The 11958-nt window shown below is 51.6% G+C and overlaps 1 protein-coding gene across 1 annotated transcript in view; it reads right to left on the reverse strand.

The window, feature by feature from the left end:
- Positions 1-11826, reverse strand: part of SH3RF1 (SH3 domain containing ring finger 1) — a 166893-nt gene extending 155067 nt beyond the window's left edge. The window contains exon 1 of the mRNA XM_008065841.2: positions 11416-11826. Coding sequence (XP_008064032.1) covers positions 11416-11826 — 411 coding nt within the window. The remainder of the gene's footprint in view (positions 1-11415) is intronic.
- Between the last annotated feature and the right edge of the window lie 132 nt (positions 11827-11958).

An 11958-nucleotide genomic window follows, 5' to 3' on the forward strand; every position in this document is an offset into this window, starting at 1 on the left:
CCGCACTCCAGTCTGGGCGACAGAGTGAGACTCCAATTCAAAAAAAAAAAATGAGAACTACATCTAATTTCCCTCACAGAAAGTCTTAGGGGTCTGAGCCTTCTCCATCCTATTCTGAAGAAAGAACTTAAGCCAAAAATAGATTTTTTTTCCCATACTTGAGCTATGAGTTTCCTGAATCACAGGAAAGGAAGGAGGGGTGGTGGGAGGGAGGGGGACCGCGAAAATAGTCACAGATGGTCTAATATACGACAAGGAACCCCGTAGGCCTGACCGGAGCGCAGGGTGAGAGAGCAGGACATCTCCCGCCACAGGTGAGGCCAGAGAGGCTGATCCGTGCGGGTCTCACTTGGGTCAGAGTCAGAACCAGGACTGGGCCACCTGTCGAGCACCATCCGCAGCCACCACCTTATGCACAGTTTGGGTGCCCAGCGTTCAAGCCGGTTGTTGGAAGCAGAACAAAATGCCCTACGGCACTCATGCTATAAATGCTGGCTCACTGAATTACCAGACTACACACACACAGTCTGTTTTATTGTTTCACCATGATATGGCACCAGAAGTTCTGGTCTCCAGAAAAAGAGAAGCCAAAGATGCTAACACTTCTCAAGCACCTACAAGGTCCTGGGCGCACAAGACTCCTCATCTCATGGAATCCTGAGGCTGGAGAAGCAGATGGTCGCCATTTTTGGCTAAGGACGAATTAGCCTGAAACCACAGGGACAACCAAAAGAAGAGCAAGTTCTTTCTGCCTTTTCTACAATGTGTTCTCCACCACAGCAACAGAGCACACAAACAGAGGCATGCCTCTGCCTCCCCAGGATGTCTCTGAAGATCCCGTATGTGTCAGCCTCCCCAAACACTCAGAGAAGCCTCCTCCTGTGTCCCGGCTTCCTACGGCCTCCTTGGCAGGACCACCGGGCCCTGCTTGCCCCTGACGGTCCCGATGTACTCCTGAGACGGCAAAATGACCGACCGCATCCCTCTTCACGCTCAAACAAGTCACACGGTCACTCCCACAGCCTCAATGCCACCTCCCCAAAACCCCGCCCCCCGCCACCCCTTCGGTCCGGCGTTAACGCCCAGCCCAGACAAGCAGGGGCTCTCAAGCCAGCAAAGCAGGGGGCGCAGTGTAGCTGGGGGCTTCCGGCCCTCCGCCAGGTGGCACGTCTAGATGCTCCCAGCCCTCTGCCGAGCAGGACGTCTGGCCTGCAGACAGGCTCTGACCGTGGAGTGTCAGGCAGGGTAAGCCCTGGACATGGGGCATATCTCAGACAGAACAGGCAGGTCGCGTGGGCAGGCATGGCCCGTCACACAGGCCAGCCCCACCTTGAGCCTGGCACAGAGTCCACTCCCAGAACCGTCCCAGCTTTTCCATTCCACCTCACTTCCCAACGGCTGGATCATCCGACAGCTCATCCAAGGGCTCCAGGCAGGCAGTGTGGGCTTCTCAGGGCCGCTGGAGGGCAACGACCAGCATCCAGGATGACAGTGAGAGCCACACATACCTCACTGTACCAAGATGCCATCCGGCATGCCACCGGAGTTGGCTCTACTTGTCAGAGCTGGCTGTTGCTAGGGCAGTGATTTTTCAAACTTCAGGACTGCAAAGGAACTCCTATCTCTGACAAGGTGTAAGAGGAAACCTGGCCAATAGAAGAGAAGGCACCTCCCAAAGTCCCAAAGCCAGGACTGCACCCGCCTCCAAGCTCTCTCCAGCAGAGGCGATCCTCAGCGCCCACACACCAGACCCTCCCAGGCCTGGGCTCGGAGGCCCGAGCTTACCCGAAGGCTGAACTTGTGTGGCTCAGCTGACATGCACACGTTTCAAGCTGCCCCTGACGGGCCTTCTAGCCAACACTAGAGTTTAAGCAGCATCACGGTCCTGTACAACAGGTCAATGCTTCATCCCTTTTTGGAAAAGAGAGCAGAAAAGAGAAAAAGTGCTCATGCTAGTACAAGAAGATGAATGAGGCCGGGCTCGGTGGCTCAGCCTGTCATCCCAGCACTGTGGGAGGCCGAGGCGAGTGGACTGCCTGAGCCCGTGGGTTTGAAACCCGCCCGGGCAACTTGGCGAGACCTCGTCTCTACCATAAGCAAATAAATCAATAAATCAATAAATAAATAAATCTAGCCAGACGTGGTAGCATGCACCTGTAGTTCCACTACTTGGAAGGCTGAGGCGGAAGGATCACCAGAGCCCAGCGAGTCGACGCCAGGGTAGCTGTGGGTGTGCCACTACACTCCTGCCTGGGCGAAGGAGCCAGAGTCCAACTCAAAAAAAAGAGAAAGAAAAAGAAAAAGAAAAAGCACTCCTGCTCATTCATTCCTAAAGCATAAGTTGGGAAGATGCAGTGTTCCAAAAGCAACTTTTCTGGCAAACAAATAATTTAAGGAGTTCATTTCCTTAGGCTACCAGAAAACTGTTCGAACCTGACAGCCTTGCCTGTCGGCACTCCGCCTAACGAAACTTGAAGAACCTCGTGCCCACCCTCCCACTGCCCACAGGCTCCACGTTTCACAGTGCAGACAGTCTACTCCTTACCTGCTGCCATCAGTCACCCAAAGCGGCACCTGTCCTCCTCACACTTCCATCACAAAAATGGTTGTGTTCGAAAAGAAAGCAACAAACAGCCCCATTACAAAGTAGGCAAAAGACGCGCATGGCTACTCTCAAAAGAAGACATACAGGAGCCAACAGACACACGGAAAACATGCTCAGCCTCACTAGTCGTCCAAGAAACGCAAATTAAAACCACACTGAGATGCCACCACCTAACTCCAGTCAGGACGGCCATCGTCCACAACTCAAAAAACAGCAGATGCTGGAGAGGATTTGGGGGGCGGGGAGGGAACACTCTGCACTGTTGGTGGGAATGTAAACTAGTACATCGTCTGTGGAAAACAGTGTGGTGATTCCTGAAAGATTTAAAAATCCACCTTCCATGTGAACCCGCAATCCCCCTACTGGGAATATACCCAGAGGAACTCAAATCACTCTATGAAAAATATAACTGCACACATGTTTATTGCAGTGTTGTTCACAATAGGAAAAACATGGAACCAACTGTGCTGCCCCTCGAAAGAGGACTGGATTTTAAAAAGTGGGACATATACATGATGGAGTATTACACAGCCATAAAGAAAGACAAAATTATGAACTTCGCAGCAACTTGGATAGACTTAGAGGTTATAACGGTGAGTGATCTATCACAGAAACAAAGAACCAAGTATCATATATTCTCACTCATAAGCAATCCTTGAACAACTATCGTAACACTATAAGAAAGGGGCCGGAAGCGGTGGCTCAGTCTGTCATCCCAGCACTTTGGGAGGCCAAGGTGAGTGGATTGCCTGAGCCCGAGGGTTCAAGGCCAGCCTGGGCAATTTGGCGAGACCTCATCTCTACAATAAGTCACAAAATCTAGCCAGACGTGATGGCGTGCGTCTGTAGTTCCAGCTACTTGGAAGGCTGAGGCGGAAGGATCGCCTAAATCCAGCAGGTGGAGGCTGTGGTGGCTGTGAGCATGCCACTGCACTCCAGCATGGGTGACAAGAGTGAGACTCTAACTCAAAAAAAAAAAAAGAAAGGGACTGGCAATAGTGGGAAACTGCCAGGGGAAGGGGAGGCATACCTCACCAACAAGGATACCTGCATAATGAACATTTGTATACCTAACCCTGAATTGTACCTCACATATTTAAAATTTAAAAAAAATTTTAAATGGTGTGTTGGCTGGGCTCGGTGGTTCAGCCTGTCATTCCAGCACTTTGGGAGGCCGGGTGAGTGGATTGTCTGAGCCCACAGGTTCGAGACCCACCCAGGCAACTTGGCAAGACCTCGTCTCTACAATAAGTCAAAAATTAGCTGGGCACGGTAGCATGCCTATAGTTCCAGCTGCTTGGAAGGCTGAGGCTGAAGGATCGCTGCAGTCCAGCAGGTAGAGGCTGCGGTGGCCGGGAGCGTGCCACTGCACTCCAGTATGGGTGACGGAGTGAGACTCCAACTCAAAAAAAAGAATAAAAACACTTGGCTGGACTTGGTGGCTCAGCCTGTCATTCCAGCATTTGAGAGGCCAAGGTGAGTGGATTGCCTGAGCCTGCGGGTTGGAGACCAGCCCGGGCAACTTGATGAGACCTCATCTCTACAACAAGTAGAAAATTAGACGGGCGTGGTGGCATGTGCCTATAGTTCCAACTATTTGGAAGGCTAAGGCAGAAGGATCGCTGGGACCCAGCAGGTCAGCGCTGGGGTGGCCATGAGCACGCCACTGCACTCCAACCTGGGCGACGGAGTGAGACTACAACCAAAAAACAAAAACAAAAAAAACTGCATACCTGAACAATGAAGATTATAAGCCAAAGAATCCTGTAAAACAGGATTCTTTGGTGGGAAAGGAGGGATCTACACGCTCTTAATCAAATATTTTTCTATTTCAACTTAAAATTCTTTTTTTTAGTACAAATCACTGTGGATCCTAACAGAGGATCCCAGCACAGACCACTCTCGACACGGGCCTCTGACCGGAAGAATGAAAGGGCTTTTCACACATGGTCTTGGGTCTGTCTGCTCCACCATGTTAAGAACAGCCTGGCGGGGAGACGGATCGATGCACGGGGTGAGCCCTGAGTCAGAGAAGAAGAGGCATCCTCCTGATAGAGGTGAGGGGAATTGGGGGAAAGACAGAGAAAGAAACCCCCAGGCACTGAAAAACAGTCAGGGCAGGGACTGGCGACCGCCCTGTCCCATACCGCTGCCCCCTGTCCCCCCCACCGGCTACTGCCTCGTGCCCTTATTCTGAACCTGTCTACACTTCGCTGTCTCTTCTCCCTCACCGAGACCAGAGACCAACAACAGGCAAAAGAACAGCCTGGAAAAGCAACGCGAGGAAAGCCAGAACAGCCCAGGGCCTGCTTCCTCACTGTCTCTGTCCGGCCATCACCCACCCTGTCCCGTGGCAGCCACTTGGAAAGTGCAGGCCACGGCCACAGGGCAAAGCCATGCACAGCAGCTGGGAGCGACAAGGTGGATGCAGAAAGCCATCCGAGGTTTCCACTCAACAGAGAGCCTCAAACTCAGAACAGCATCTACAATATGGTCCCATTTCTACTATCGTTTTGTTTTTTTCCTAGAAGAAAACACAAAAAACTTTCTTCACATAGTTTACCCCTGGGGGTTAGGAAGAAAGAGGTGGTGAGACTGGAATCCTTGATTTCCTCCCTGACACCCTTTTCTACCATTACAACTCTTACCAGGAGCAGAAGCATGGACCATGGACCATATTCCTTTTCCTTTTTAAACAGGAAGAAAAGTACTATGGTCATTCAAAACAACGAAGCATGATAACTCAGTGAGTGGTATGCTTACAATATGTGCCTTTTCCAGATGTACATTAGACGTCAATACAGAGCTTTATAAAAAAGTGGGGAGATCTCAGTGCTCAGACATGAGATTTCGGACACATTTAATTGACTAGCAAGCTACTGGATATCAGAGTGTAAAACTAATTATGCAGAAGAAATTATATGCAAGCCCACATAATGTACTAGAAGGATAGCACATACTTAATAACATGCTCATCTATATCGCTGGATTTTTTCCACAACCAGAATGTTTTTACACATTCACCTTGGAAATGATATTCTTTCCTATTTGTTCGGTAGCAATATTTCACCCAGAGGGCTGCCGTAAGGTTTCCGTGAGTATAGTGACCCGACACTCTGTGGGAGGCAAGAAGGAACCGCGAGCATTTACCTTTCAAGGCGCCCGGTAATGTGCAACACAGCCCCCTTCCCCCACCCCGCCCCCACCCCCGTCCAGACCCCAGCCCTAAGCCGTCCAGGGAGCCTGACTCAGGAACACACGAAGGTTGAGACGGGCAGACGCGTAGGCCAGAGCTATGACCAAGGATGAGGTGGTGACTCGAACAGAAGGTCCAGAAGGTCTGCAACAAACACGTTCAGCCGAAACAAACAGCAGCCATGACGCTGCCTTTCCCGCGGCCGTCAGTCATCAGAGCACGCGGAAGTCTCCAGCCCAGGGGGAGCTGACACAGACCTCGTGCCCAGGGTGCAGGTGGTGATGCTTCAGACTGTCAGCGTCTGCCCGGCACCTCCCACGCCAGGGAGAGCGTCCCAACACGCAAATGCACCTAGTCCCGTGACACACACTTGCACGAGGACCACAGAGCATGAGCACCTCAAGGACACCCCAGGGAGACAGACTCCATCCCCCGTTCCACCGCGGCCGCTCTGGGTGAAATATCGCTACTGAACAAATGAGAAAGACTCATGCGCCTTACTTCCCGAAACCTCCGCATTTTGGACTAAAACAGGTATCCATGCCATCCTGGTCCCGGCACAGACTCCAGCACAGAAGTGAACCTGAGAGCAGCTCTCCTGGGGCACCTGCTTAACTGAGGGAGGCCAGGACGGCCGAGGTGGCGCTCACAGCCACCCTCGCCCCAGCTGGGGAACTCGGCTGTCCAGCCTTTCCTCCCCCTGCCTTCCTTCGGTGCTCCATCTGCAGTCTTTCCTCCGAGTAATGCCGCAGGCACACTGAGTCCCGAAAGGCACCCTCTCTGGTCTCCAGTTAGGACGAGTCTGACCTGCTGGGGTAAGAAAGTGACAGTGGTAGCGCTGGCCTCCCAATGTCCTCCCTCTTCTCCAAAACCTTCTGGGACTCGAGACACTGGCACACACACCCCACCTTTCTCATAAAACGCCTGTCTATTTCATGAGGGACTGGTGGCTTCTCAGGGGCATTCCACCTCAGAAATAAGCAATGCAGACACCGGCTGCGGCCTCTGGGGAAGCCAGGACTGAAGGACTGGCAGCGGACCAAAAGGCCACCGAGGGGCTGACTTGTAGGAGTGTGTCCAGTTGGCGTCTTCGTCTGCTGGGCTGCCAGGTGCACTGAATCTTACTTTCTCACGGTTCTGGAGACTGGTGGTACAGGATCCGGATGTCGGCAGGGCTGGTTCCCGCCAAGGCCTCTCTTGGTTGGAAGGTGGCGTCCTGTCCCTGTCTTCACGTGGCTTTCCCTCTAGGTCTTTCTGGGTCCTGATCTCTCCCTGGATGAGGGCTCCTGCGCGGGCCCTCGTTTCACTTTACCAATCTTAAAAGGACTGTCCCCGAAGACAGTCACACGCCAAGGTTCCAGGCTTTGGATGTCGACAGCAACTTGAGGGACGCCATTCAGCCCGCAACAGTCAGCACCAGGAAAGGAGACGCGGAAGGAGAAGTGGAAGCACGCGGCGCTGAGGGCAGGGGCTTCCGCCCGTGTCCCCCTGTGTAGCACCCCGCCATTCCTCGGTCTTTCTACCCTTTGATACCAAGCCCCCATCCACATCTGCTCTGGGGCCTGGCCGGTCTCAGGCCCGATGACCATCCTCCCCATCCCAAACACAGAGCACACGCGGCCCCTCACGGGGCCCCTGCCTGCTGGCCACCACGACCCTGCAGCCTGCGGAGCCCACACTTACCTTCTGTCCAACAGCGCTTCCAGGGAGCCACGCCCCTTCCTGCGAGGTCAGGGAACCGGTCCTTCCCCAGGGAGTCCCCCACCCCACCCACATCGGTCTGCCCTAAGCTCTCAGCTCAGACGTCGCCGCCTCAAGACCAGAACGCAGCCGCCTCCCCAGCCTCTGTCACACTTCCCTGTTGCCGTTTTACTGCTGAGACCCGCCACACACCTGGAAGTGGAGAACCTGTGTCTGGTCTGTCCACCCCATCCATGCAGCCGCCAGGGTGGCAGCCAGCACCCAGGAAGTGCTTAATAAACGCTAGCTAAATCAAGCAAAGAGACACGAAGCATCACCTAGTGCAAACCGGGGATCGTGCAATCAATTTTGCATGGCCAGATGTACTCTGAGGTAGAAGCAGAGTGAAACCATTCATGATATCTAAATAGACGGAAAGGTGCACGGATACTGAGAGATCAGTAGAAAGCAGAAATGGAGACATTCCGTTAGGTCACACCCTTACAGGGGGTGTCTACTTCACACGTGTGAACGCAGCTCACCTTCCGCTTCAGTCCATGGCAGGAACCTGCAGTGTCCCTCACGGCTTGACTTGGGTTTAAAGCCAACAGGAATTCTTTACTTAGAGGTAAAGAGCCGGATTCCTGTGACGGCTCCAAGCACACCGCCTTTCCTGTTCTCCTTCACAGGAGGCAAGAAACACTAAAATTCTTGGAACAAGATGTGCCCCACACTGGAACCACTCAAATCTGCTGATAACACTCCACCTACCTCGACTAAATAATGAGGCGGCCACATGGTCACAGTCTAAGGGGACCTAGAACACAACTACCAAACCAAAGCAGCATCCCACACGTGATCCCTTTCGGCTCTGCACATGTGGAAACAGGCTCACTGTGCCCCTTGGGAGTGCGGGGATACAGACGGAGGAGCATGCACGCGTGGAACTGACTACGGTCACCACCTCGGAGGGAGCGGGAAGGAGTATACCTCAGTCTCCATGTGGTGTATGGGACAGATTTCCTACTTTTTTTTTTCATTTTTTTTGAGTTGGGAGTCTCACTCTGTCGCCCAGGCTGGAGCACAGTGGCACACTCACGGCCACCCCAGAGAAGACCGGCTGTGCTCCGGCAATCCTTCGGCCTCAGCCTTGCCAGTAGCCAGAACTACAGGCACATGCTACCAAGCCTGAAGGGCCACCGCCGGGTGCTAGCAAACCACATCCCCTCCTTTTTCCTGGAAAGGGGCCCAAACCCAGCCCCCGCCTAAAATGGCAACCCGGCAAACAAAGGGGGCGTCTGAAATGGCACTTTCCGGGTTCTTCTTCCACAGTCCGGCTCACCTTTTCCCACGCCCGCGAAAAATTCACCAACCTGGATGGAGCTCCGCCAGCCAACCAATAATCGACTGACGGGTCGCCCTAAACCCCCATAAAGGTTGGCGTGCCCTTGTTTCAGCGCTACAGCCTGACCCTCAGGTCCTGTAGCCACCGCGTTGGACCCATTAAATCTCTTGGCCTTAACAGGTGTTGAGTCTCACTGTGTGCCACTGTCTTTCAACGCCCAACTAATCTTTTATTTATTGTAGAGACAAGGTCTTGCCAAGTTGCCCAGGCTGGTGTCAGATCCCCAAGTTTAGGCAATCCACTCGCCTCGGTCTCTCAAAGTGCTGGGATGACAGGCTGAGCCACTGAGCCAGGCCAGATTTCTTACTTTTAACAGGAGTGTTTTGCTAGTGTTTCTATCTTTCTGGTACTTGAACTATACGTATAGTCCTGGTTATTCTAAACACATGAAAGCAAAAGGTCCTAGTAACTGCTAATGAGAAACATTTTTTTTAAAAAAGAGGCCGGACTCTTCTGGGCTCAAGCGATCCTCCTACCCCAGCCTCCCAAGGAACTGGGACTAAAAGTGCCACTGCACCCAGCTTGAGATACTGTTTTACACTAGAAAAAAAGGCTGTTCTTCATATAAAGATCACATCACTTGCATCAACTCAGACTACTGAATGGTTTTGGTTGTGTTTGTTCTCTACCCTCCCCCAGCAAAGGGACATAAATCCTGTTTTATGAGTCTCAATTATTTTATATACATGGCAAGACTCAAGTTCAGCTGAGCTTCTTGGTAAGTAATTCTTTTTATGCTAAAGAAGAAACACCAAGTAAATCAGAAAAGTCATATAAACCAGAAAAATAATACTGACATAAGAAATCTCCCAATAATTTACCTGAGAAAAGTAAAATTCAATTTTGCGAGCTTAGCAGTTCAGAAAAGTGAAAATTCACTCAAGCGGTATTCCATAGTCAATTTCTTTACTAGAAAGAAAACCTAAAACTCAAAGGACAGCTTGACCGAATACACTTTTTGAATTCAAAGGACATTAAGCTGAAGGCCTGAGTCTCTCCTCAAATTCCGCTTTATCAGTGATCAAACATTCAGAGCATTCCTCACAACAGGTAAGGCAATGTGTCAACAACTGAGACAGAGGAACCCTACTCATTGCCAGAAGCCATGTCTTCCCCAGTCTAATTAACAGGAAAACAAAACCTCTCCAAAGATGCAAATCTACCCCTTTATTAAGCTAAGCAGACCTGGGTCAGGTGTCTCAGAAATTATCGACTTGATCACTGGTTCAGAGGCTAAAATATTCATGAGTCCCTATACACAGTCAAGGTACCAAGGGCACCATAAGTCAGTCAATCTCACAACATGTGGGTTCCAAATAAGGAACAAAAACCTCCTAACCCAAAGTTCTGCATCCTTTTAATAGATAAGTCAACAGAAACCTAATAGCTTAGTGATGAAACCCAGTTTTCTAGGGATTAAAACGCTTTATGTACTTTACATCTAGAGGTAAACACTTGCATTTGTAAGAGATAAGCTTGAGAGGGAAGTAATGGAACCTCTCGGTGAGAGCTGTCTGACACCCACATCTGCAAATGTACACTATCGGATGCCTCCCCAATGGTCAGTTCCTGCATTCAGTGAAAGAAGTCAGTTTTGAGTATTCGTGATGAATATTTGAGAAAAATATTCTCATCCAGGTTAACTGTTGTTTAGAAGGCTCTATACCAATATCAAAATTGCTTCTTCCAATAAAAATGGAATTGTTTTAATTATCTGATGCCTGTGACTACTTTGTATTTTCATAAGCACGAGAAAGGCACACCTCATCAGGGAGCCATCACTGGCAAGGGAATTTATATTTATTTGGATACCGTAGGCTTCTGAAAATTTTGTGCGACACTTGTGATAGCTGTGCCAATAATCAGCCTCATCTAAAATTCTTTCAGCCCAAACCCAAATCCCAAGAAAAATCATTTTGACTGAAAGATTTCATTTCACTCACTGTAAAGTCCAACATAAGCCAGATGTTTCAGCAGTCCTAAATGACATTTTGTTGCTACAGCAACAAAACTCTGCTACCTGTGGCCACGATTTGTTAAAAATTCCTCCAATGAGTAAATTCTGTGCCGTGTATTCATAAAGCCAATAGAATGACTCAAAGCAGCATAAAAATGAAGACTTGATTTCCTGCTTACCATTTACCCACACACATACTTGCAACATATATGCAGGCACGTATGCCCCCCACACGCGTGATGATGATTCTCAACTCCACCAAAGCCGTAAAACCATACCAAATTTCCATTTTCAAATGGGCACAAGACAACGGCTGCGTTTCACTGAAGATTTCACCAAATAACTGCTCCTTGTTTCCCAGAATATATCTTCACAGAGATGTATTTAGAGAGAATTTTCCAGACAAACAAACAAAAAATACTACCTATACCCAATCTCCCTCCAAGATGGAAAAACAAGACACTGAGGCAGGCTCTCCCTTCTGTCCCAGGGCCCACGGCTTCTGAAGCCATGCCTGACTCAGCATCGAGCCAGAGTCGGGACAGACGCAGACCCCGCCGGCAGGTACTCACCCTCACCGGGGGGCTCCAGGCTTGCACCCGGGGCTGCTGCCCGCCCTGGGAGCTCGGCAGGTCCTTCGGGCTGCAGTTCGCCACAGCACTGCCCGGGGCCCTCACCGCGGCCGTGCAGTTGGGGCCGGCGCCGGCGCCGCCGCCGGGGCCGGGGCCGGGGCCGGGCTTCCACGGCCTCTGCTTGATGCCGTCCAGCAGTCTGACCAGCAGGATATTGCTGGGGAGCTCCTCCACCCCCGAGCCCACCAGGGTCCTGCACTCCGGGCACCGCAGCTCATGCCGGGAGCCCACGATGCCCAGCAAACAGCGCTTGCAGAACGTGTGCTGGCAGGGCAGGACCTTGGCCGAGGCGTCCAGGCGCTCCAGACACACGGGACACTCCAGGAGGTCCAGCAGGGCAGACTCGTCCATCTCCGTCCGCGTCAGGAGAAGTCAGCTTCAGGAAGGCACACCGCGGCGCGCGTCCCTCCTCGCCGTGCTGCGACGTCCATCTCAGACCTGCCCTGGGCGGGGAGAAGCCAGAGTGTTGTCTGGGGGCCAGGC

The sequence above is a fragment of the Carlito syrichta genome, unplaced genomic scaffold (genome assembly GCF_000164805.1).
Source record: "Carlito syrichta isolate Samal-C Ts95f unplaced genomic scaffold, Tarsius_syrichta-2.0.1 Scaffold308811, whole genome shotgun sequence".
Taxonomy (NCBI): domain Eukaryota; kingdom Metazoa; phylum Chordata; class Mammalia; order Primates; family Tarsiidae; genus Carlito; species Carlito syrichta.